Source organism: Cervus canadensis, chromosome 13, assembly GCF_019320065.1.
Source record: "Cervus canadensis isolate Bull #8, Minnesota chromosome 13, ASM1932006v1, whole genome shotgun sequence".
NCBI lineage: Eukaryota > Metazoa > Chordata > Mammalia > Artiodactyla > Cervidae > Cervus > Cervus canadensis.
Window position 1 is genome coordinate 71,506,410 of NC_057398.1, and position 27,193 is coordinate 71,533,602.

The window sequence follows — 27,193 nt, forward strand, 5'->3', positions numbered from 1 at the left end:
TGATTGTATAATGAGGTAAAATATTATTTTTATGCTTTTTTTCCCAAGTGAAACCTTGTAATTATCCAGTAATAAAACATGGACGGCTATATTATTCATACAGAGGATACTTTCCAGCACGTGTGAATCAACAGTTTTCCTATTACTGTGATCAGTATTTTGTACCTCCTTCACAATATTCCTGGGATTACCTGACTTGCACAGCAGAAGGATGGTCTCCAGAAGAACCATGCCTCAGTAAGTAAACATATTTAAATTTATAGGCATAAATCCTTCAAAGAGTGAAGAGACAAAAGTATATCAGTGAGTACAGTTAAATGTTGTGTAACAACAGTAAGGCCAAAGGATGAGTTCCATGAGCAAAAACATCCAAATAGATCTTCCCTTTGCTAGAGGCTTTTCATGTAAATCCTGTGAGAGATACAGAGGCTTTACAAGAATATCTGCATCATTTATACGTATTTTAATCATAAAACTAAGCTAAAATAATATGGAATGTTGATCTTCATTTCAAACAAACATGTGGTAGTAACTTTCATTTTTATTGTTACATGTTATATTTGAATACTAATGCATTCTCAGGTAAATTCTATAAGGTTTATCTTTAATGTACTATTTTACCAAATTTATGTTTTTTTCTATCGTATTATTTTTATCCTTAGGAGAATGTATTTTCAAAAATTTAGAAAATGGACAAACCCCAAGTAGTGAAAAAAAAGTTTTACAGGGTGAAACTATAAGTGTTCGCTGCGATCATGGCTACAGTCTTGAAAATAATCAGAACACAATGATCTGCACCGAGAACGGCTGGTCTCCTCCTCCCAGATGCATCCGTGTCAGTGAGTAAACTGGGCTGAGATTCCAGTATGTTTATGACTTTCTAAGACTCAGCTGCATTATCCACTGCAAAATGTTTATATCAACCTCTTGTTTGGCCAAAGGACCTATTTAATTTTATTGTTTACAAATGTCTGTGAGTGTACCTGTGGACTTCTTGATAACTATATAACAAAGTACATGTACCTATTGATAGACATTAGTCAAGAAAATAGGAAAAGATCCACAAAGAAGAAACCTGTAGTAACAGAGTGAGGTCAGAAAGATGGCAGGAGTCTCACTGTCTCTCCTGATACAAACGCAGACACTGACCATCATTTGCGGATCAGAGTACTTTTGTGGGGGTCCAGGAGTCTGGCAGAGACATGACAGCAGCTGCTAGAGCACAAAGATTGGAGACTGGACGCGTCCCTGAGGGTTAGAGGAGGAGCCGCACTTTGCCCCCGAGTGGCCCTGCTTAGCGCCAAGACAGACCCCTCGGCACAGGCTTTCACCTGTGGGGAAGATGAGAGCGCCTGAGCAAGGGCGGGTCCTCATCTTCCAGCGCACTCCTCTCTCCCCTTGTCCAGGACACTGGGGTCACCTGCGTGGCTGGGGGTGGGGAGAGGCCAGGAGCACAGCCCCCAGGGCTAGAATTCTTCAAGGAACATGGGTCCTGCTGACCACGTGGAGACCCCACCAGGGAGCCCCAAACCATTGCAGACACCGTGCTTGTGGTCTTGCTCACCCCTGGGCCCCTGACATCATCCACATCCCCTCCCCAGGGCTAGCTCCCTGTGTAGGGCCCCACGGTGGCATCTAAGCCTTTGCAGATGGCCTGAGGGACATCTAGAAGCCAGCCTGTCCCCGTGGGTCTGTGAGAAAGCAACGGATGTGAGCATTTGGCATTGCCCCCGGGAAGCAGCCAGGAGACTGTCCAAATAGAGACTGTCTTTGCTGTGTTGATAGAAGCACATGAGCTTCAGAATTCTCTCCCAGGAGGAACTGAGTACATGGGACAGGTGTATCCTTAAAAAAGGTCTGAAAAAGTCTCAAAATCCCCATCAGTGTGACAGTGTACTTCCCTCCCCGAGTCAGTCTGTAAAGACTGGAGGGAGTGACTGCTTCTTTAAATGCAAACACAGCAACGTGAGACTTCAAGGGACACAGAAATCAAAGGACTAAAATATTAACAGAGAAACACAATAGTTTTTCAGTTACTGACTCCAAATAATGGATGGATGATTTGTCTGATAAGTAACTAATAGTAATTGCTAAGAATTTCATTGAGATAAAAGAAAACAGTGGAGAAGGAGGTGGCAACCCTCTCCAGTATTCTTGCTTGGGAAATTCCATGGACAGAGGAGCCTGGTGGGCTACAGTCCACAGGGTCTCAAAGAGTCAGACACGACTATAGCGACACAGCATGCACTCATACAATCCTTTGTATTTAGAGTAACTATTGATAGATAAGGATGTATTCATACTATCTTTTCTTACAGGATGATTTATAGTTTCCTAATTTCTTTCATCCTCTGACTGCTTGCCTTTGTGAATTCATGATTTTTGTTATAGTACTATGCCTTTATAAGCTTCTCTTTACCATTTGTGAATCTAGTATGGATTCCTTCTTTGTTTACCATGAGATTTACTTAAAACATCTTTCAGAGAGAACAGTGTATTTTATGCTGATAATATATGAACATCAATCACATATTGAATCTCCTTCCTTTTACCCTCCTCAATTTTATCTTTTTGATGTCATGATTTGCCTCTTTTTATATGGTGTGTACTTAATTTAAAAAGTAATTGTAGTTATTTTTATATTCTTGCACTTTAACTCTTAAATAGTTAAGTGTTTAACATTCCATATCAAAGTACTGCAGTGTTCTGAATGTGAATGTGCACTTAAATTTACCAGTGTACTAGGTATCTTCATGGAATTAGTTAGCATTCTTTCACTTCAGCTTGAATAGTTCCTTTTAGTGTTTCAGTAAGGAAGGTCTGTGTGCCTGCTCAGTCATATCAGCTGTGTCTGACTCTTTGCCACCCTGTGGGCGGCAGCCCCCTAGGTTCTCTGTCCATGGGGTTCGTCAGGCAAGAATACTGGAATGGGTTGCCCTGCCCTTCTCAAGGAAGGTCTGCTGCTGCTAGGTCACGTCAACCGTGTCCAACTCTGTGCGACCCCATAGATGGCAGCTCACGAGGCTCCCCCATCCCTGGGATTCTCCAGGCAAGAATACTGGAGTGGGTTGCCATTTCCTTCTCCAATGCATGAAAGTGAAAAGTGAAAGTGAAGTCACTCAGTCATGTCCAACTCTTTTTTTTTTTTATCTTTGAATCAGAATTTATTTATTTATTTGTTTTTCCTTGAAACTACCTTTATTTATTTATAAATATATATTTTTCATTTATATTTATTGGTTGGAGGCTAATTACTTTACAATATTGTAGTGGTTTTTGCCATACATTGACATGAATCAGCCATGGATTTACATGTATTCCCCATCCCGATCCTCCCTCCCCACCCCATCCCTCTGGGTCTTCCCAGTGCACTAGCCCTGAGCACTTGTCTCATGCATCCAACCTGGGCTGGTGATCTGTTTCACCCTTGATAATATACATGCTTCGATGCTGTTCTCTCGAAACATCCAACCTTCACCTTCTCCCACAGAGTCCAGAAGTCTGTTCTGTACATCTGTCTCTCTTTTTCGGTTTTGCATATAGGGTTATCATTTCCATCTTTCTAAATTCCATATATATGTTTTAGTATACTGTATTGGTCTTTATCTTTATGGCTTACTTCACTCTGTATAATGGGAGAAATACACTGTTGGTGGGAATGCAAACTAGTACAGCCACTCTGGAGAACAGTGTGGAGATTCCTTAAAAAACTGGAAATAGAACTGCCATATGATCCAGCAATCCCACTTCTGGGCATACACACTGAGGAAACCAGATCTGAAAGAGACACGTGCACCCCAATGTTCATCGCAGCACTGTTTATAATAGCCAGGACATGGAAGCAACCTAGCTGCCCATCAGCAGACAAATGGATAAGGAAGCTGTGGTACATATACACCATGGAATATTACTCAGCCATTAAAAAGAATTCATTTGAATCAGTTCTAATGAGATGGATGTCCGATTCTTAGTGACCTCATCTAGCTGTGTTCAATTTTCTCAGTATTTTTTGGTCTGGTGAAGTCTTTATATTCTTTTCTTTTCTGAATGATATTTTCAAATATTCTTCTTTGGATATTTTCTCCTTCACACTTGGAATATATCATCCCACTTTGTCCTGGCTCACTAGGTTTCTGCTGGGAAATATTCTTCGATCCAAATGAAGGCTCCTTAGTAAATTCCAGGTCAGGAAGCAGCAGTTAGAACTGGACATGGAACAACAGACTGGTTCCAAATAGGAAAAGGAGTACATCAAGGCTGTATATTGTCACCCTGCTTATTTAATTTATATGCAGAGTACATCATGAGAAACGCTGGGCTGGATGAAGCACAAGCTGGAATTAAGATTTCCGGGAGAAGCATCTATAACCTCAGATATGCAGATGACACCACCCTTATGGTAGAAGTGAAGAACTAAAGAGCCTCTTGATGAAAATGAAAGAGGAGAGTGAAAAAGTTGTCTTAAACCTCAACATTCAGAAAGCTAAGATCATGGCATCTAGTCCCACCACTTCATGGCAAATAGATGGGAAGACAGTGGAAACAGTGTCAGACTTTATTTTCCTGGGCTCCAAAATCCCTGCAGATGGTGACTGCAGCCATGAAATTAAAATACACACTCCTTGGAAGGAAAGCTATGACCAACCTAGACAGCATATTAAAAAGCAGAGACATTACTTTGCCAACAAAGGTCCATCTAGTCAAGGCTATGTTTTTTCCAGTGGTCATGTATGGATGTGAGAGTTGGACTATGAAGAAAGCTGAGTGCCTAAAAATGGATGCTTTTGAACTGTGGTGTTGGAGAAGACTCTTGAGAGTCCCTTGGACTGCAAGGAGATCCAAGCAGTCCATCCTAAAGGAGATCAGTCCTGGGTGTTCATTGGAAGGACTGATGCTGAAGCTGAAACTCCAGTACTTTGGCCACCTCATGCGAAGAGTTGACTCATTGGAAAAGACCCTGATGCTGGGAGGGATTGGGGGCAGGAGGAGAAGGGGACGACAGAGGGTGAGATGGCTGGATGGCATCACCAACTCAATGGGCATGAGTTTGAGTGAACTCCGGGAGTTGGTGATGCACAGGGAGGCCTGGCATGCTGCGATTCATGGGGTCGCAAAGCCATTGTATGTCTTTGGACAAATGTTTGTTTAGGTCTTTTTCACACTTTTAGATTTTTGATTGTGTTGTTTGTTTTTTTGGTATTGATTTGTATGAGCTGCTTGTATCTTTTGGAAATAAATCCTTTGTCAGTTGTTTCATTTGCTGTTATTTTTTCCCATTCTGAGCATTGTAGTTTCACCTTATTCATAATTTACTTTGCTGTGGAGAAACTTTTAAGTTTAATTATGTCCCACTTTATTATCTTTGTTTTTTTCTCAACTACTGTAGGAGGTGGGTCATAGAGAAGCTTGCTGTGATTTATGACATAGGGTGTTTTGCCTGTGCTTTCCATCCATTTTGAATTTATCTTTGTGTATGGTGTTAAGAAGTGGTCTAATTTCATTTTTTTCCATGTGCTGTCAAGTTTTCCCAGCAGCACTTATAGAAGAGAGTCTCTTTCCCCCATTATATATTCTTGCCTCCTTTGTCAAACATAAGCTATCCACAGTTGCGTGGGTTTATCTGTGGTGGTCTATCTTTTCCTTTGGCCTGCATCTCTGTGTTTGCGCCAGCGCCACACTGTCTGGATGACCATAGCTCTGCAGTCAGTCTGAAGTCAGGAAGGTTGATTCCTGTAGCTCTGTGTCTTTCTCAAGATTGCTTTGGCTCTTCAGGTCTTCTGTGTTTCCATATGAATTGTGAGACTTTTTGTTCTAGTCCTCTGAAAAACACCGTTGGTTATCCGATACAGATGGCGTTGAATGTAGATTATATTTAGTAGTATAGCCATTTTCACAATGTTGATTCTTCCAATCCCAGAACAAGGAAATATCTCTCCATCTGTTTATGTTGTCTTTGATTTATTTCCTCAGTGTCTTATACTTTTCTGTATACAGCTCTTATTTCTCATTAGCTAGGTTTACTCCTAGGCATTTGATTCTTTTTTTGCAATGGTAAATGGTAAATGATACCTTAACTTCTCTTTCTGATGTTCATTGGTAGTACATAGGGATTCAAGTGATTTTTGTGTATTCATTTTGTATCCTGTCACTTTGCTAAATTCACTGATTACCTCTTGACATTTTCTGATAGTATCTTTTGGGATTTCTATGTGTAGTATATTCTGTGTGCAAACAATGAGAGTTTTGCTTCTTCTTTTTCAATCTGGATTCCTTTTATTTCTTTTTCTTCTCTGATTGCTGTAGCTAGGGCTTCCAAGCAATGCTAACTAATAGTGGTGAGAGTGGGCACCCTTGTCTTTTCATGATCTTGGAGTGTATGCTTTCAGTTTTTCAACATTGAGAATGTTTGTTCTGTGTTTCTCATATATGGCCTTTATTATGTTGAGGTAGTTTCCCTCTTCGCTCATTTCTGAAGAGTATTTATCACAAATGGGTGTTGAATTTTTTAAAAAGCATTTTCTGCATTTATTTTGATTACCAAATGAATTTATCTTGCAATTTGTTAATATGGTATATCACATTTGTGTATACTGAAGAATGCTTGCATCCCTGGGATAAACCCAACTTGATCATGGTGTACTATCTTTTTCATGTAGTTTTGAATTCTGTTTTCTAGTGTTATGTTGAGGATTTTTCCATCTATTTTCTTAAGTGATATTGGCCTGTAGTTTTCATTTTTGTGCTGTCTTTGTCTGTTTTTTCTATAAGGGTTATGATGGCCTTGTAGAATGAGATTGGAGGTGCTCCTTCCTCTGCGGTTTTTTGAAAGAGTTTTATAAGAATATCATTAGCTCTTCTCTAAATGTTTGAGAGAACTCACCTGTGAAACCATCAGGTCCTGTGCTTTAATTTTTTGAGAGTTTTTTTTTAATCACATTTTTTATTACATTGCATGTAATTGGCTTGTTCATAATTTCTATTTCTTCCTGGTTCAGTCTTGGAAGATTGAACTTTTCTAGGAATGTATCCATTTCTTTCAGGTTGTGCATTTTATTGGCATATAGTTGTTCATAATAGCTTCTTATGATCATTTGTATTTTTGTATTTCTGTTGCAACCCCTCCTTTCTCATTCCTAATATTGTTGATTTGATTTTTCTCCCATTTTTTCTTGATGATTTTGCCTAATTGTTTGTCAATTTTGTTTATATTCTCAAAGAAGCAGCTTTTAGTTTTATTCATCTTTACTATTGTTCCTTCTTTATTTTTCATTTATTTCTGCTCTGATCTTTTGGATTTCTTTCCTTCCACTAACTTTGGGGTTGGTTTTCGTCCTTCTTTATCGAGTTGTTTTAGGTGTAAATTAGGTTGCATATTTGATGTTTTCCTTGTTTCTTCCTATAGACTTCCCTTTTAGAACTGTTTTGCTGCATCCCATAGGTTTTGAGTGTCTTGTTTTCATTGTCATTTGTTTCAAGAATTCTGTAATTTCCCTTTTGATTTATTCGGGAACCAATCTGCTATGTAAAAGCATATTTTTTCATCTCCAAGTGTTTGTGTTTTTACCATTTTCCCTCTATTTGATATCTATTCTCATAGTATTGTGGTAAGAAAATATGCTTCATATGATTTCAATTTTTTAAAATTTACTGAAGTTTGATTTGCGACCCAATGTATGGTCTATCCTGGAATATGTTCCATGCCCACTTGAGAAGAAGTTGTATTCTTATGTATTTGGGGGGAAAGTTCTGAAAATATCAATTAGGTCCATTGGTCTAATGTTTTATTTATGGTTTATGTTTCCTTATTAATTTTCTGTTTTGATGTTCTATTGTTAACATCTCTTACTATTATTGTGTTGCTGTCAATTTCCCCTTTTATGTCTGTTAGTATTTGCCTTATGCATTGAGGTGCTTCTATGATGGGTGCATAATTATATAGAATTATGTCTTCTTCTTGGATGGATCCCTTGATCATTATATAATGTCCCTTCTTTATTTCATATAATATTGTTTATTTTAAAGTCTGTTTTGTCAGAAATGATAATTGCCACTCCAACTTCCTTTTGACTTCCATGTTCATGGAATATGTTTTTCCATCCTTTTAATTTTGGTCTGTGTGTGTCTCTAGATCTGAAGTGGGTCTCTTGTGGACAGCATATGTATGGGTCTTGTTTTTGTATCCATTCAGCCAATCTGTGTCTTTTGGTTGGAGAGTTTAATACATTTACATTTTTTTTCTATTTTATTATTATTTATTTTTTTCCATTTATTTTTATTTGTTGGAGGCTAATTACTTTACAATATTGTAGTGGTTTTTGTCGTACATTGACATGAATCAGTCATGGATTCACATGTCCATTTACATTTAAAGTAATTAATTTTATATTACTATTAGCATTTTCCTATTATAATATAATATAATGCTATATGTTACAATTAGCATTTTCTTAATTATTTTGTGTTTCTTTTAGGTCTTTCCTTTGTCTTATGCTTATAAGTCTCTTTAATATTTGTTGTAAAGCTGGTTTGGTGGTGCTAAATTCTCTTAACTTCTGCTTGTCTGTAAAGATTTTAACTTTCCCATCATTGTTGAACGAAATCCTTGCCAGGTAGAGTAATCTTGCTTGTAGATGTTTCCCTTTCAGTATTTTAAATATATCCTGCCATTCCTTTCTGGCCTGCAGAGTTTCTGCTGAAAGATCAGCTGTTAATTGAATGGCTTTTCCCTTGTGTGTTACTTGTTGCTTTTCCCTTACTACTTTTAATATTCTTTCTCTGTGTTTAATCTCTGTTGATTGGTATGTGTCTTGATGTGTTTCTCCTTGGATTTATCCTGTAGTGGACTCTCTGTGCTTCTTGAACTTGATTGACTATTTCCTTTCCCATGCTGGAAAAGTTTTCAAATGTAATGTATTCAAAAATGTTCTCAGTGAGTTTCTTTTTCTCTTCTTCCTCTGGGACCCCTATAACTCAAATGTTGGTGTGTTAAATACTGTCCCAGAAGTCTCCAAAGCTCTTTTCAATTCTTTTCATTTTTTCTTTTCATTTTTCTTTATTCTGATCATCAGCAACTACTTCCATCATTTATCTTACAGCTCACTGTTGCATTCTTTTGCTTCAGTTAATCTATTATTGTTTCCTTCTAGAGAATTTTTGATTTCTATAATTGTGCTATTCATCTTGTTGGTTTATTCTTTATTTCTTCTATATCCTTGGTTATTGTGTTAATTTGTTGATTGCTTCTTGGCATTTTATCCATTCTCTTTTCAAGGTTTTGGAACATCTTTCTCATCATTATTCTGAATTCTTTTTCAGGTATTTTGCCTATTTCCTCTTTGTCTTTGTTTGTTTTTGTTCTTTTGTGCTTCTAGTTTTTTTCTTCATTTGAAAAATATTTTTTGGCCTTTTTTTTTTTTTCCCACTATTGTATTTGAGGTCTCATTTCTCAGGCGTTCAGGTCGAGCTCCTCCTTCCTTTTGGTTTCTGCCCATGGTGTGTAAGGTTGTGCCAGGGGTTTGTGTAGGCTTCTCTTGGGTGTGACTTTTGTTTGTAATCTGGTGAAAGGAGGTAAGTTTTTTTCCTGGTCTAATGGTCAGGACTTTGTGAGGGGCAGTCCTGTTCGCTGATGACGGGGTTTGTGTTTCATTGTATTTTCTTTCCCCCTCTAATGGGCAGGACTTTGTGAGGGGAATCCTGTTTGCTGATGACTGGGTCCGGTTTGCTGATGACTGGGCTTGTGTAACATTGTGTTTCTTTCCCACTCTAATGGACAGGACTTTGTGAGGAGAAGCCTGTTTGCTGATGACTGGGTTTGTGTAACATCGTGTTTCTTTCCCCCTCTAAGGGGCAGGGCTTTGTGAGGGGCATCCTGTTTGCTGCTGACTGGATTTGTGTAACATCGTGTTTCTTTCCCCCTCTAAGGGGCAGGGCTTTGTGAGGGGCATCCTGTTTGCTGCTGACTGGGTTTGTGTAACATCGTGTTTCTTTCCCCCTCTAAGGGGCAGGGCTTTGTGAGGGGCATCCTGTTTGCTGCTGACTGGGTTTGTGTAACATCGTGTTTCTTTCCCCCTCTAAGGGGCAGGGCTTTGTGAGGGGAATCCTGTTTGCTGATGACTGGGTTTGTGTTTCATTGTGCTGGTTGTTGGGTGAGGCCTCCTCCACTGGGTGCTGCTGGCAGTTGGTGATGCAGGTGTGAACAGCGGAGGCCTTTATGGGAGTTCTCACTGACAGACACTGCTTGGGGTAGGAGTCTTAGGGCAGTCTAGAGTCTTGTCAGCACACCCACTCCAAAGCCTCTGGGCCTGATCTCTGGGGTGGGGTGGGGGGAGTGAGAGTCCACAGGTGGCTTGTAATGGCATTAAAGGGGATCAAAACAAACACACTAAAACAAGAAACAAATGCAGACCCCAGACAGATGTCAAATATAATATCAGGCAAGTACTCACAAAAATAATGGGATACATACACAAGCATATACACACAGGGAAAAAAAAAAACAAAAACAAAAACAAATAGTGTAAAAAAAAAAAAGAAGAAAGTAGAAGAGATTGATCAAGTGAGGAAATGAAAGCAAAAATGATATGAACCAATTATTAACAAAACTGACTAAAAATATAAACTGGAAAACAAAACCAAAGCTATGTGTCAACTGGGGAATAAAGCAACTAAAGCAAAATAGACTAATAAACATAGTGAGATAAGAAAGGAAAGAAAGACTCAAAAAGAAAATTTCAATAGAGGTAGATAAATAATTTTCATAGGTATTAAAGAAAAACTTACAACAGGAAAAGAATAAGAAAAGCAAACAAAGGAATATATGTGGAAAAATTATAATAATTTTTTTAAAAAAAACTTCAAAAATTAAAAACAGGAAAAAACCCACAGAACAACAAAGGACCAAGGTAGAGGAAGAAGTATTTAAAGCAAATTAAAAGTGTGATTTAATAAATTTCCCAAAAGCATAAATAGATTTAACACTAGCATTAAAATCAACAACTACAACAACACAGAGGGAAAAAAAAAAAGGTAAAAACCCAGTAGCAACTACTGAATAAGTTAAAATATAAGAATAATAAATATTTTTCTTGGATCAGCATCTGTTTCCTCTGTGTGAGTCATAGTCTACCTCACCTCCCTAGGATGCCCTTCAGCTCTGGGCTGGTGTCTGGACCTGTTGTGGGGGCAGCTCAGACTCTAATCTGGTCCTACTCCTGCGTGTTCTTGCTCTGCGTCAGTGCTAGTATGTTTTCTTTTGCAGGAACTCTCATTGTCTTTATATATTCCAAAGATACAAAGTCTGCCTACTTGATCATGTGGATTCTATCTTCGGCTTCTACCTCTGGTTGGAATGTTTTGGGTTCTCTTCCTTAGCCACCAGCCCCTGGATTTCACTTGTGGATTTATCTCCACCTCTGCATGTGAGTCGTCCACAGGAGTTTGCTCCTGAGGCTCCCCTGGAGGACCTGGGCGTGCCCCAGGGGAGACGGAATGTGGAGTTGGTGCAGTTGCTTGGGTTGCAGGGGCCCTGGCAGTACCTGTTACTCACGGGAGCCGGGGGCTAGGACAGAGGAAATATGGGGCCCTTATTTTATTTATTTATTATTTTATTTATTTATTTATTTATTATTTTATTTATTTATTATTAGTGTTTTCTGTAGCCTCTGGTTGCTCTGTCCTTGTGGAGGTTGAGCATGGGTGTGGAACAGGAGCTTGGATAATGGGAACCCTGGCAAAGCCAAATACATAGCTGGTGGCTATTGTCAGGAGGTATGTGACTATTAGGGAATTTTCCAGCTTCTGACAGCTCTGCCCAGGGAGGATTGAGCATGGAGGTGACACAGCTGCTTGAATTATGGGAACCCTGGCAGTGCTAAGCGTGCAGGGAAACCAACAGACTCAGCTGCAGGAGCTATGGCCCTATTAGAGTCTTTTCCTACCTTCTGGCACCTGGCCATCAGAGGGCCTCTTTGGCTGGTCCTTCTCTGCTGCTTCACCCCTTCAGGCACTTATAGGGCCCCCCTCTTGGGGTCATTCTCTGTTGTTCATTGCATCAGGGACTTAAAGATCACCCTGGCTGGGGGTCCTTCTGTGTTGCTTTGCATGTCAGGTCCTTAAAGGGCCACCCTCCCTGCTTTGTTTCCGCAGTCTGGTGCTGATAGGTGCAGAGAGAGAGGCTCAGAGATGGCCCCATCCTCTGTGTGTGACTCAGCAGTATCACCCTGCCTCCAGGTTAGCTGGCTTTCCTTCATAAGCATATCGCACTGCAATCTTCTCCATCAGGTTCCCTCAGGCCATCTCCCCTCAGTCAACAGAGGACCTTGCCCAGGGATTGCTTTCCAATCTCTATGTTCCAGCTCCAAGCTGCAGCACTTTCTAGGGGACTTGTGTCCCTGTCTGGGGTATGTGTGGCTGTGGCAAGAATTTTCTGTGTGATCCTCATTCCATTCAGACTCACACAGATCAGCTCTTTCACTCTTCAGCAGCCTCAATGCTTTACCTCTGTCACAAACATTTCCCTCCCCTGCAGCTCTGTCCCTGCTTCAGTTCCCCAACCCCAGGTGCAGATCCAGTTCTTCTCACTCTTCTCGTTTTACCCTCCTTCCTCTGTCCTACTGAGTGTTGTGTGATTCTATACATCCTTTTCTGGTCGTCAGGTTCTCAGCTGGTGTTCCGCAAGATCGTCTGTGTCTGGAGGTGTGTTCCTGACGTATCTGTGGAGAGAGATGTACTCCACGTGCACTTACTCTTCCACCATCATGGATCTCAGTGTATGGTATAGAGCCCACACCTCACTCCAAGTCAGGTTTGCTGTGGGTGGGTGTCCAATTTCTGTTGTTGGGTCGGGATAAAAAGCAATGGATACCTGTTCTTCTCATTTGAATGTACTTATCACTTGATCATTTTTCTTGACTCTCTGTGTTGATATCTGTGCATTAGACTAAGCATCCACTGCTCCTGGTCTTCACAGACTGGGCTCATAATTAGAACCTTGCCAGAGTTCAGTCTTTTCAATCAGCCTGGCCAGAATTTTGGGTGCCTCTCTGACCTCTCTGCTCAGCCAAACTTCTGTGTTTATAGTCAGCCTCCTCCAGGAGTCTAGAGTATGCAGTGATCTACAAGTCAGAATAGTTGGTGGAGCAGGCAATTGGAGTTTATCACCTCTCTCACTCTGGGTTGAACTGGGGAGAGGAGCTGTGGCAAATGCCTGCATGCTGCTTCACACCCTGTGTTTTCTGCACCATGCTTTAGTTCTGTGTAGTCCCCAGGCACCATGCAAATTTTGGGCTTCATCAGCTCTCAGGGACAGGTTAGTTAGAAGCCAATTCCTCAGGCAGAATGAAAAGATGAAGATCCAGATGTGCCGTCTGATTCCTTCCATGGAGAAACTGGGAGTTGCTCACTCTGCATTAAGCTAGGGGATGACCTGTGAGAAGTGCTGGTACAGATTCATAACTGCCACTTCATTTCTGTGATCCCAGGAGATTGGAAATGCTAGGCCTCCCAAAGGCAGGCTGTTTGGAAGCCTGATCCTGGAGTAGCAATTGGAAAATCAGAGACCTAGATTGTGGATCAAACTCTTTACTCCTCCAGGAGAGCTGCGAGTTGAGTGTTCCCTTCAAATTGTATGGTGCTCTGCTGCATGGAGTTTATTGCAGGAATGTGTCAGTTTCCCTGCTGCTTAGGATTTTAGCATTTTCTCACTTGCCTTGAATGCAGAACTTCTCATCTACTGTTTTTATTTTGAATAATATAATTTTATTTTGAATAAAATTAACACACATAGCTATTAATTTAGTATGTCTGTGGAGAGAAGGAGAGGTCAAGGTGGCCTATTCTAGTATCTTACTAATATCACTGAATTGTTTCCAAATAATGTGTGTTGGGCTTTTCTTTTCTGTTTTCAATTTTAAGTAAAAGCAATTATTGATTTTCAGTCTTTATCATTTTCTATTATTGCTATGTAATTTTAAAATTCTCCTCAGCACACTTTTGTGTCATCTCATAAATCTTATAAAACTTTACTTATCATGGTTTTATATTCATTCAATTAAAAATATTCAAAGTTTCCTCTTCATATTTCTTCTTTATCCATGTGTTATGGAAAAAATTTAGTTGAGTTCTATGCAGATATCTAGTAAGTGACAGAATAGTACATTATCAAGTTTAGTTTTTCATGGTTTGAAGGATCATCATTTTGTCATTAGTAGAATGAATGCATGTGTAGATCTTTGTCATCTTTATTGAACCCCAAGTACTAATATAGCTTTAAGCACCCAGTTTTGATGACAACATTTCAAATTCTGAGAGACAAAGGCTGGGGTCACTATGATGGAAAATTCTGTGATCGTCACTCGATCTGTGTTTTGGGTTGCTTAAGAGATCCAGACTAGACAATACTTTCAACAAGTTCCAGGAAAGGGAACCCATTGCTAATATATTTCTGACATGCTGTGGGATTCCAGATCCTTCAGACAAACAGATTTCTAATAATTTCCTAGAAGGAATTCAGAGCATTTTAAATCTTGCTTTGTTCTAGAAAATAGAAATAAAATGTCTTGGTTTAATATCTTTGGAGACTCATAGTTTTTTTTTTTTTTTTTCTTACACAGGACATTAAATGATTAGAATTTTTCTTGGTTTATATTCATAAATGAGTCTGCTTTTTTGTATCATTACCTTATTTGGGTCCTTATGAAATGTCTATCAAATATATGCTTACCTTTTCTTTATACGTTCTCTCTTTTAGAAACATGTTCAAAATATGATATAAGTATTGAGAATGGATTCTTGTCTGAATCTGCCTTTACATATTCCCTAAATAAACAAACAGAATATAAGTGTAAACCAGGATATGTAACAGCAGATGGTAAGACATCAGGATTAATTACATGTCTACAAAATGGATGGTCAACTCAACCTGTATGCATTAGTAAGTAATTCATTATTTTAGTATTCTTTATCCTAATGATAACTATACAGAAGTACTCTTTAACTTTGCATTTTTATCCTTTTTCCTTTTTCTGTTGTTGTTGTGTTGTTTTTGTTTGGGCAGGGTCATATGAAATATTTTCTGGTTCCATGGCTATATGTGAAAAGATCATTTACAAAGCTTTGGAAAATGCATACCATTTTTTTTTTTTTTTTTTTGGTCTTTTGTGATTAATCACTAGTGGAGTAGAATATCATTGCACCATTTAGTTCAAGCATTTTTTACCTTAAAGCATCCTGTGAATAAAAACTAATTTTGCCAGGAGCCTTACCTCTATTCTGGGATGAGTTCATTTATTTTTAGCTGAGACTTTTATGTTGATTGCATCTGCTTTTATTTTAGGAGACTCTTAAGCCAGAGTCGCTCCTCCTAAGCCTAAAAGTTATGTTTTTAAGCAAAGGTATGAGGCCATGGTACATAATCTTCAAATAATATGATGAATAATTCATGTTTGAGTCTCTAGAGTAGGTATCCTTGTGAAAAATTCTCTCTTAGGAAATCTTCATAAACATCTAGTTAGTGGAGGCAGAGAAACACTTCTAGACAGGACCTAATTCTGCTGTGCTGAAAGTCTTTCCTATAGCACCACATAGATGTTTATGAAGATTTTCTAAGAACAATTTGCTGAGTTTGTCTTTTTCAACTCAAAGCTACACAGTGATATTTTTGAAGTGATATTTTGCATGTTCACTTTAAGCGAAGTGGGTGTTTATAATATCCATCTCTACTGTTTTCATGTTTCTCCAATGTCTATGATTGCCACAAGGACTACACACTCAAAATGAAAAATGTTGCCCCTTATCAAACTTATTTTATTTTAATATTTGACAATTTTCCATTCTAACCCTCTTTTTATGAAAAATGTCTCTATTATTATATTTTACTGCTTTAACACATTATAAGATATGAAGTAAATTATTTAAACCTCTATGTTGTTAGTGAAAGTGAGATTGTTAATATATTTTCTTGTAATTATTTTTGTAATATTTTCTTGTAATAGCTATAAATAATAGAACTATATCTGTATTCAATCTTGATAAGTATAAAGAATGTACAAAAATTAAAAATATAGTTGGAAAAGGAAAGTCAGCATGTGAATTTTAAAAATTTTATAGAATCTTTAAAAATTTACTTGCTTTTTTCAAAATTACTTTTTTCAATTAATTTTTCTCTGGCAAATATGTCACAACTGCTAATAAATTTGGTATATTAATTCAGAAAATGCTGTTATGAAAATAGTACAATACTTCTGTAATGGCTTATTTTAATACTAGCATTGGAAAAATGCATAAGTATAATTAAATTCAGAACATGTTCATAAAAAAAATAACTCAGGGACAATAAGTGTTGAGAAAAATGTTGCATAGAAATACACTTTTTTTTTTTTCATTTTGAGTAATTATTTCAGGACAGTGGTATATCACCGGAATTCTTGGCTTATTTTTAATGATTAGTGCTTACTAATTGGTGAAGCCCTTTTCTTTGAGATGAAACTCAATCAAATTGCCCACTAAATAATATTAGAAATGAAATCACAATCCCATTATCCCTTAGAATCCTGTGACAGGCCAGTATTTGAGAAGGCCAGACCCAAAAGTGATGGCACTTGGTTCAGGCTGAACGACAGGCTGGACTACGAGTGTCTTGACGGGTATGAGAACCGAGAGGGACGCACCACAGGCTCCATAGTATGTGGTCAAGACGGCTGGTCCGATAAAGCTGCATGCTACGGTAGGTGCTCTTTTCCAGATATTCCTTCCCTCAAGATAAACAGAATTTAACAGTAATTGTCAGTGTTTTATTTTTACCAAATTATGCTGATCTAGAATCATCTTTAAGGAATGATGCTTCCTTTCTTTAATGTAAACTGGAAGGAGGGGAAGTTTTAAAGTCCAACGACTCACTCAATACCAAAATGACAGGGTCTTGAAACATGTTCAAGGATTTTGCTCCTGAGTTTCTACCTTGAATGTTGATTTCTGCACGTCTCGACAGATGCTTTTCATTTTTTGACTTTGACAAGTTCTGAGGACAATGACATGGATCTGTTTTATGTTTGCCAATCAGATGTGTTTTTCCCACACAGGGCTTCAGTCTCTGGTAAGCTGAGTGGATGTTGACTGTCCCAAGTCAAGGGACATGTTATGTACAAAGTTTTGGCAACAAAGTAATATTTGGAAAATATCAAGGTGGGTGGATTCTACTCAATGAGAGAAAATTTTATTTCTCATAAGCAGGCAGGCAAATGGACATGACTTTGTAGGTGGTACTGGCAGGAGAAAGAACACTCTCGCAAGAGCATCACAATTTTGACCTGAACACATTGTGGTTGTGCCACCCATGGGCCGTAAACATTGCATACGTCAACTGCAACGGGTTTAGCCAGGAGATATACAGGTGAGATTATCACTCTCTAAATGATGACATCAGATTGGAAAAGAACGTAGAATGAAAATAGAAGAAGGTTCAAGACCAAGTCTTGAAGCTTCCAACACTGAGGTGTCTGACAGAAGAAGAATAGATGGCAAAGTGGACAGAAAGAAAGGAGGACCCAGAAAATTTAGGGGAAAACATGTCAGAATGAATGTTTCATAGATGTGGACCGAATAATATTATATAATAACAAGGAATAATAAACTGACTAAGAGTAATTCCTGTGGAATCAGCCTGAAATGGTTCTATATCCAATTCCATCATTTTCTAAATATAAATCTAAGAGCAACAACCTATTTGAAGTTTGTTCACTCCATGTAATCTGTAAAATGATTTAATATTTACAAATGTTCTAATATTTCAAAATTTCTTTTAGTTATTAAAATAAATTATTTATGTAAGCTTCTTGTCATAATACAAGTCAAGGAACTTGTAATCTAATTACATTAGAATAGTTATACTAATGAATATTTCTAATTCAGTTAATATGTCAGGTTAAAAGACTTAAAATGTGGTGGATTTGGCTACATGGAGGCCAACAATAATTGTAACAGAGGCAGTTCCAGATGGAGTAGACAGGGAAAAACCTACTTACAGCCTGCTGAAGAAATGATGAGTAAGAAATGCAATACAGCATGAGGATATAACTCTATCAAAAGGCTTTGTGTGTCAGAGAACAAAAGGTTTAGGATATATTGCTTGGTGAAGTATTTATTGTTCTAATGGGAAAGAGGAGAGTGTAATGAACCTTGAAGAGGATGACCCAGAGAGGGAAGCAGGCAGAGACTGACCACAGGCTCCCTGTGAAGGAGGTGGGAGAGGAACCAGCAGTTTTGAGAGAGCCCTGGATTTGGTGACAACTGGATTCTTTGCAACTTCCTGTCAGGAGAAGGAGGGAAAATGGGTGTGTAAATCCAATGCTGGAAAGAAGCAGGTGCTGATGGTTCCTGTTCTCATTTCGGAAGGAGACAAAGTCATGTGAGACCGAATGGTGCATGGGGGAAGGAGGAGAAGGAACACTGGGCAGTGTAGCAAAGATTGAACGTAAAGATTTCAGACAGACATGCAGGGGGAGCTTGTTATAGAAACGGGCTGGCTTGTTCAACAGTGTCCAGAGCCCAGGTAATTTCACTTTTCAGGCTGTCAGCAAGCACCTAGTATGTGCTAGATTTGGCTAGGAGAAAACTGTGAACGATACAGTGGGGGACAGTGGTGTGCCTTTCAGGAGCTTTCATGCCAGTATGAAAAAAAAAAAAAAAAGATGAATTAAGGCAAAGAATGAACCAAAAAGTAAAAATATTTCTATTATACTGTTCCAATAAGTTTATTCTAAGAACAAAAGAATTCAATTGCTTAAAAAAAGGGGGACCGAGGGTCAAGTTTATGTAGGAAGACGTCTATGCAAAGAAAGCCTGAAAACCATTCGTCAGTAGAGACACACGCCTTTTTGGCAGCTGAGGCAGCAAAGAAATTGGCTTATTTACAAAAAGATCGGATGGTAAAGAATCTGCCTGCGATGCAGGAGACTTGGGTTCGATCCCTGGGTTAGGAAAATCTCTTGGAGGAGGGAATGGCAACCCACTGCAGTATTCTTGCCTGAAGAATTCCACAGACAGAGGAGTCTTCTGGGCTATATAGTCCGTGGGGTCAAAAAGAGTCAGACATGCCTGAGAGACTACAACATCACTTTCAAAATTTTTGAGCCACCTGACAGTAAATATCCACCTGCATCGCGGGCGACCTGGATTGGATCCCGGGGTCGGGAAGATCCCCTAGAGCAGGGAATGGCTAACCACTGTGATATTCTTGCCTGAAGAATTCCATGGGATTTTGGCGAGCTGCAGTCCAGGGGATCACAGAGAGTTGGACACCATGAGCCACTAGCAATTCTAAGTTAAGGAAAAGGCTTTTAAGATGATCATGGCTTCCCTACAGTCACTCTGTGAAGACAGCAGTTGGAAAACAGCCTAATGCCAAGATTTTTTGTTGTTAAAGCAGCATTTTACACAGTATGATAAAATAGGAATTTTATGTAAGGTAAGTACAAAATATGTAAAAGAAGTCACATACCATTAGAAGTATTGCTATGTGGAAGTTTGGAATAGAATTTTAGGAAAGGAATCCCAATGGCTCTCATCAAGAGTAACTTCACAGCTAAGCTATATGACTCAACATTAAAACAAAAGCAGAAACAAAGTTATTGATTTTGGGGGGATGGGGCAGTACTTTTAAAACTAGTTAGCATATATATAATTTTATGATAATGTTTGAAGACAGATAGTACGATCCTTCTTTATGGTGAGATTCTAATTCTTAAATTCCAATTTTGAAGTTTATAAACTATTTAGCAATAGGAAGTTTCCAATAAGAATAATGCAATTTTTGATAATATATAGCAATCCCTGGGTGGCTCAGATGTAAAGAAACTGCCTGCAGTGTGGGAGACCTGGGTTTGATCCCTGGGTTAGGAAGATCCCGTAGAGAAGGGAATGAATTACTCACTCCAGTATTCTTGCCTGGAGCATTCCATGGACAGAGGAACTTGGCCAGCTACACTCCATGGGGTCACAAAGAGTCAGACACAACTGAGTGACTAAGCCACACACAGCAATGCCACAAATTTCATAGAGTTTACACATTTTCAATGATAAGTTTACACATTTTAAAAATGAATCAGAATAATTAAACATGTATCAATAGTTAAGATCATTTATAGGTACAATAAGATTAGATGTTTGTATTGTCATATACCTAATCAAGACACCTAGTATATGCCTATGTGACCTTGAACATGTTTACTCATTTTGTTTCATGTTTTAGTTTGACTTCTACACTAGTAGATAAAACTAAGTGATTTTTATTGTACCTGTAACTCAAATGCAAGAGAAATGTCTCTCTTGTGTGTTCTGGTTTCCCAATTATATTTTTTAAAATACCATTTTATCATTTGTGTTCAATTTTAAAATTCTATTTTTTTTTTATTCTGAGAGAATATTTATACATTTTGAGACCAAAAAAGTAGCATTTTATTTTGTAAATGTCAATGATGAAATCAGATCCAGTATTAACAAGTTGACATTACAGATAAATTATCAGGACATATATGTTGCTGTTCAATACCTTAATATTTTTAAAAAGTTCCAGATGAGTGCAGAGGGTGTATAAAAACTAACATGTAATGTTTTTCAAGGAAGAGCATTAATGTGCTGTCCCTCTGTGGATGCAGTAACCAGCACCTCATTTTATGTGACACAAATAATATTTATTATGCAACGATTAATTGTTCTCTAAATTATTTATCTTTTCAATAGAAAGAGAATGCAGTGTTCCAGAAATAGATACATACTTAGATGCTCATCCCAGGAAAGAAACATTTAAAGTTGGAGATGTGCTGAAATTCTCCTGCAGTCAAGGCCGTATTATGGTTGGAGCAGATTCAGTTCAATGCTACCACTTTGGATGGTCCCCTAAACCTCCAACGTGTAAAGGTAAATATTTATCTGACAGTTGTTGGAGCAAGAGTTGGGATTTCAGATATCAACCTTTTTATTTCCCTCTCTTAATTTTCTGTCCACTTCCAGTGCATCTATAATCTAATGCATTATGCCAGAGATATACCCACCAAGGACATGGGCTGGGTAGTAGATAACCTCACTTTTCTTTATTTAAGAAATTAACCTCCAGGTGCTTCTTGAAATATGTGGTGGAATAGCCACAGAAATGCATAAGGAACTTGACACTGGCAGAATTTCTTGTTAGTTTTCCTATTTCCTGCAATTCCACGATAATATTGGATAGTTAATATACTGTGGGCTTTACCTCTAGTGTCCTCAAGTATTTCTAAACAGTGTTCAAGGAGCTTAGAGTCAGTTCAGTCACACATATCAAATCACATGAATCAGAGTTAAATTGTTCAAATGCTTTTCTCAAATGATATTTTTTCAAAAAGTTTTTGTACAGTGTTTCTGTGGAATAAAAGTATTGCTGTAATTTATACACCCAGACTGAGTAATTGGCTTGCATATCTATTAGCATGTCTGGATAATGAACATGCTTTCTGATCAAACATGGACTTCAATATGCTAGTTCAAGATGAGTGATAGAATTTGTAAACATGAGTTTGGCATAAACACCGTTCTTTTTCCATAGTCTAAGAATGCTAAAGTAAATTATATAATAAATAAAAGATCATTTTGAAATAAATTTATGCACTAGCTGGATTTTTCAGTGATAAAACAGACAATGTAATCATAATTTATGCAATATTTCTACAGTAAGGAAAGTAAAATCGTGTGCTCCACCTCCTCAACTTCTCAATGGGAAAAGGAAAGAAATACATAAAGAAGAATATGCACACAATGAGGTCGTGGAATATGCTTGCAACCCCAGATTTCTGATGAAGGGTTCTCATAAAATTCAGTGTGTTGATGGAGAATGGACAGCTTTACCTGTGTGTATTGGTAATGTATTAAAATTAGTAATATTTAAAGGTAAATCAATATTTTTATTTGTATCCATATACACATTTAAATAATATTTTAAAGACAAGCATATTTTTGTGGATTTTCAGAGGAGGAGCGTACCTGTGGAGATATACCTGACATTGATCACGGCGATGTCAAGCCTTCTGTCCCTCCCTATCAGCATGGCGACTCGGTAGAGTTCAGTTGCAGAGAAGCATTTACAATGATTGGACCCAGATTTATCACGTGTATTAGCGGAGAGTGGACCCAACCTCCTCAGTGCATTGGTCAGAAATCAAATCTCATATTGACATTTAGTATTTGCTGCCATACTGTTAAAATTTAGAGTCATCCTTGAAAATGTCAGATCTTAAATTATAATGATCCCAAACATTTGCTTTTTATACTTCAATATGTGTCTAAAGAGGAAAAATTTAAACTAGCAATAGAATTTTATGCATCTTTCTGTCCTGATATTAACATTGTTGATCTTGACAAGTGTGAAGCCTAATCTTACTGATAGATACTCGTGTGATTAAAATGTGAGTACTAGTTACCAGGAAAATACAACTATCATTGCAGAAATGCCATTTTTGCCTTTATATGGTGCTCTTTCTATTAGAACATTTGAAACCAGAAATTTTAGTTGAGGAATACCCATTTGATACATTTCTGTAGGAATCTTGCCATTTCTTAAAGCTTCTAACAATGATAATTTTTCAGTCTGTTTCAAATTCTGCAAGGAGAAGTTACTGTGGGGAGGGTGGGCTCAAGCCCGCCCTGTTAGTAGGTAACTCTGTCATGGGAGGCACTTTGGGGGGGGGCCAGGAACCTGCCCTGACACATTTCCCTGGAAGAGACTCATCCTGACCTTTGGATGACCGAGTCTTTGGTGACTGACCAGGAGAATCCATCTTAGCTGCCTTCTTTCATTTTTCTCTTGGAATAGACTCTTTCCTGGAGTTTTCCTGGGCTCTGCATTCAAAGAGAGCCCTGGATGTCCAGGCCTAGTAACTCATTATATTTCTAGTCATTAATTATTGCAAGAAGAAGGTAGGGCTTAGGCTCAGGCCCTGAGTGAGGGCAGGGCAGATAGCGGTCTTTTGGCCGACAGTATGTCAAAAGACCCATACTCAAAAGACCACTTGACAGATGGGAGACATTCAGTAGGAGTTTATTTAGTTAAACAAAAATTTTTTGCTTACTAATACCTACATTTTTGTGAACATATTCCTGTCCTAGGTATTGCCAGTTCTTCAAGACCAAACCTCATCTTTTCCTCTTCTATCTCCTCAAATGACCTCACCTCATTTAACTTTTCATTCTACCTTATGCCAAAATGTCTGCTTCAATTATTGTTCTTCTGACCTCAGAGCTTTCCTTGCAAAGGTTAATCCTCTACCTGTATTCAGTTTAATGTAGTCCCCTTTTGCTATACTAGACCTTATTCCAGTTTTCTTCTCTCAAGGTTTATTTTGTAACTCTGTCTAATCTAGCTTGTCATTCTTCCTTCTATGCTTATTTTCTTTTAGTAAAATAAGTCTGCTTTCCTCCCAGAAACCAGTCCATCCTCCCAGAAACCAGTCCATCATCGGATGAGGTCAGCAGACACCCCATCTCTTTTTGAGTATACATCTTCCTCTGGCCAGCATTCCTTGAAGAATACTATTGATTTTGTGTCCTTCAGTACTCTGAACAAATCCTAAAAACAAGGCTAATTCTCTATCCTCTGGTGTGTTTTGAATTTAGCTCCTTATTTTATTTCTTCAGAGTTTCATTTTGAAATCATCACTTTTCTTTGACTACCTACTTGACTTTTCCTTATTTTATTCATTTCACTTAACCTTTGTCATTAACAAATCATTAACATATACTACCAAAGACCTATACTGATATTTTGTCAAATTCAAAAGGAACCTATACCTGCACTGAATTTTTGAAATAGGTACCTATATGAAAAACTTTTTCTTCCATATTTAACTTACCCTGGAGCTGGAAAAAAATTGTAATCATGGCATTATATTGGATTATAGAATGATTTGATACATAACATACTGGCCCAAAGACTCTAAGTGTATTTACAAGAAATCGGTTGTAATTCTTAGTACCCATCTTCTTATTCCAAGTATTTGTTCACTTTTGGTGATCAGTTAAAAGATTTGCTTAAAAGTTCAGATTCTTTACAAAACACCTTGGATATAGTTTTCTTATTATGTTTCATTACATTCCTTGAAAAAATATATATAAAGTAGTAACTTGGTATGCTATGTCCACAGATAATTGTTTTTATTTTAATGTTTTAAGATTGTGAATTAAAAATAATGCAGAGGTGCTTAAGGTCAATAAACAAATTATTGTGAACATTTGCATAGATGTCAAGTTTGGGACCAAATTTATTCATGTGGTGAGTATTAGCTATATAGATCATACAAAAGTATCCCAGTCCAAAAGGCAGAAAACTTTAGGATGGGTATTTTCTCTGAAATTTCAGAAACTGGATACAGAACTCATGTTCATGTATAATTGTTCATCTCATGTACTTTGGTCAGTAATAACTTGGTTGGTGGAATTTGTATGCACAAATTCTAATTTCATTATATTAGTGACTCCATAGCTATTTTTTGCTATTAGCTATTTGGTTCTTAGAATTAGTCTTTCAAGGCAATGTTTTCATTTTATAGCAACAGATGAACTTAAGAAGTGTAAAGGGTCAATATTATTTCCAACTGAGGGAAAACCATCATATAAGATTGAATATGACCACAACACCAACAAAAGTTACCAATGCCGAGGAAAATCAGAACTCAAACACTCAATCTGTATCAATGGAGAATGGGATCCTAAAGTAACCTGCAAAGAAGGTAAAGTTTTGTCTGTAATGTTTTCAAAACTTTATGCTATTTCTTTCTAACTTGTAAAAGTAGTTATCTTTGTGCCCTTCAAGGAAATTTAGTTATTTATCATTACAAATAATTTTCCATCTGCAAGGTAATTTAGAAGCTAATCAATATACTCTGTCTAAATATTAATTGTATAATGTGCCTTAGTCAGCTATGAGACAAGTCACTCAGAGACTTTGTGACTTTAAATTAACATCTGGGCTGTAGGTGTGCTCATTTCCACAGGAAAGCCATTGCTTCTGATTTTGTGTATTACACATATATGTTCTTATGCCTATGCTGAACTATTACGTATTTATCCATGTGTCTATATGTATCAATCTATGTATCTATATTTATGTATCTATCTAATCATCTATTTCTCTATTTTTTTTTAACAATCTTGAAAAGTCTTGAGTCATGCTAACATGAATTCCAATTGAATAAGTTCATTTCAATTTTCCACTTTTCATATCTGTGTTTCTCTGACTCTGTGACATCTTGACTCCTTATCCTCAATAATTTTACCAATTTCTACAAGCCTAGAATACCTAGAAAGAAGCTTCAAATCAATACAAAACCAGATCTACTGTCTAACATTCAACCTCATAATTCTTCCTTCTATACAGAGATCCCTATATAAAAATCATACTATAATAAAACTGTTAATGGAGGATACATTATTTAGAAAAACATAACTATTTGGGAATTAAACAACAAGTATCTAAATAATTGCCATGCCAATACATAATGTATATTATGGGCTTCCCTGGTAGCTCAGCTGGTAAAGAATCTGCCTGCAATGCAGGAGACCCCAGTTCAATTTCTAGATCAGGAATATCTCCTAAAGAAGGGTTAGGCTGCCCACTCCAGGATTCTTGGGCTTCCCTGGTAGATCAGTCTACAATCCACCTGCAGTGGGGGAGATTTGAGTTCAATCCCTGTGTTGGGAAGAACCCATGGAGGCAACCCACTCCACTATTCTTGCCTGGAGAATCCCCAAGGACAGAGGAGCCTGGCAGGTTGCAGACCATGGGATCACAAAGAGTGGGAAAAGACTGAATGGCTAAGTACAGCACTGTATATTATACATTATATATTTATGATTGCTTAGTCCTTGTGAGTTAACTTTTTTATAATTATAAAATATTTCTTAATAATTTTTGTCATACACCCTGTCTGGAAATCTATTTTAGCTTATTAAATATAGTTAAATTAGAACAATTTATAGTTTCATATGATGAAGGAATCCCAACAAATTTCAAGGAATTCATGTCTATAAATTAGTCTAAATTAATAGCAAATATAAAATTAAAAGAGCTTGCTACACAGCTGCATCTTTAAGGAAACAAGTAACATGTATAGACAGTGAAGTACATATGTTCTACAGTTTCTTTTAGAAACTTTGTAGTGTTACATGAGTATATTTAAGTATGTTATCTGTCTTATGTTAACATTTGAGGATTGCTTGAAGTAGTTTATTTTTTTATGGATGGATTGTCAATTATTGTAGGAAACTGTGTGGAAAACACTTTGAAGTGAAAATTGGTTAACTATGAAAGTGTTGATTTATTTCTGAACTTTCTATTTAGTCATTTAACTATCTTCACTGCTGCCAAATTGCCTTTGTAACTAGCTTTTTATTAGACTGGAAGTCTGATTGCAGTCTCCAAGTACGTTCCTCTCACTCAAAATTACTTTAGTTATTCTGGTCTTTAATATAGAAATTTCAGGGTAAACTTACAAATTTTTATAAAACATGGGATTGTATATTGAAAGGGATGGCTTTGTAATGAGAAATGCTTTATGGGGAATTGACATCTTCACCATATAGGATTTTGAAATCATAAACATGGAATGTCTCTATTTATTTCTGGTTCTGTTTTTCCAGACATACCAGTAGGCTCCCCTGGGGGTTCAGACAGTAAAGAATCTGCCTGCAATGCAGGAGACCCGGGTTCAGTCCCTGAGTGGGGAAGATCCCCTGAAGAAGGGAATGGCTACCCACTCCCATATTCTTGTGTGGAGAATCCCATGGACAGAGAAGCCCGGCAGGCTGCAGTCCATAGGGTTGCAAACAGTTGGAGACACCTGAGCACACATGAGATCTGATACGCAGTTTGCTTCTTTGAAACCTTCCTCTGATGAAGAATTCAATTTCTTTAATAGGGAGTATGCTATTCACATTTTCTATATTGTCTTATCACTGTATGAAAGTTGTATTTCTCAAGAAATATGTCTATTTTACCTAACTTATGAAATTGATTGATATAACATCATTTCTAATATTCACTTAGCATTCTATTTTTTCTTTTAATCCTACAGTATATTTGGGATATCACTGCTTTCATTCTTGGTGTTGATAGTTGGTTCCCCCCTTTATTTTGCAATCAGAGTTTTGTTTTTCAATATTATTATTTTCAAATAAT

General features: G+C 37.5%; 1 protein-coding gene across 5 annotated transcripts in view; it reads left to right on the plus strand.

Moving 5' to 3' along the window:
* The window catches only part of CFH (complement factor H), a 192,180-nt gene that overhangs the window by 135,783 nt on the left and 29,204 nt on the right, over positions 1-27,193 (plus strand). For 2 of the 5 annotated variants that reach the window (XM_043485476.1, XM_043485477.1), the window contains exons 2-9: positions 49-237; positions 663-839; positions 14,747-14,929; positions 16,544-16,720; positions 20,734-20,910; positions 21,697-21,882; positions 21,993-22,172; positions 24,567-24,746. The exons of 2 other annotated variants lie outside the window; for them this stretch is intronic. In XM_043485476.1, coding sequence (XP_043341411.1) covers positions 49-237; positions 663-839; positions 14,747-14,929; positions 16,544-16,720; positions 20,734-20,910; positions 21,697-21,882; positions 21,993-22,172; positions 24,567-24,746 — 1,449 coding nt within the window. The remainder of the gene's footprint in view (positions 1-48; positions 238-662; positions 840-14,746; positions 14,930-16,543; positions 16,721-20,733; positions 20,911-21,696; positions 21,883-21,992; positions 22,173-24,566; positions 24,747-27,193) is intronic. One more of the 5 variants, XM_043485479.1, reaches the window with a different exon arrangement.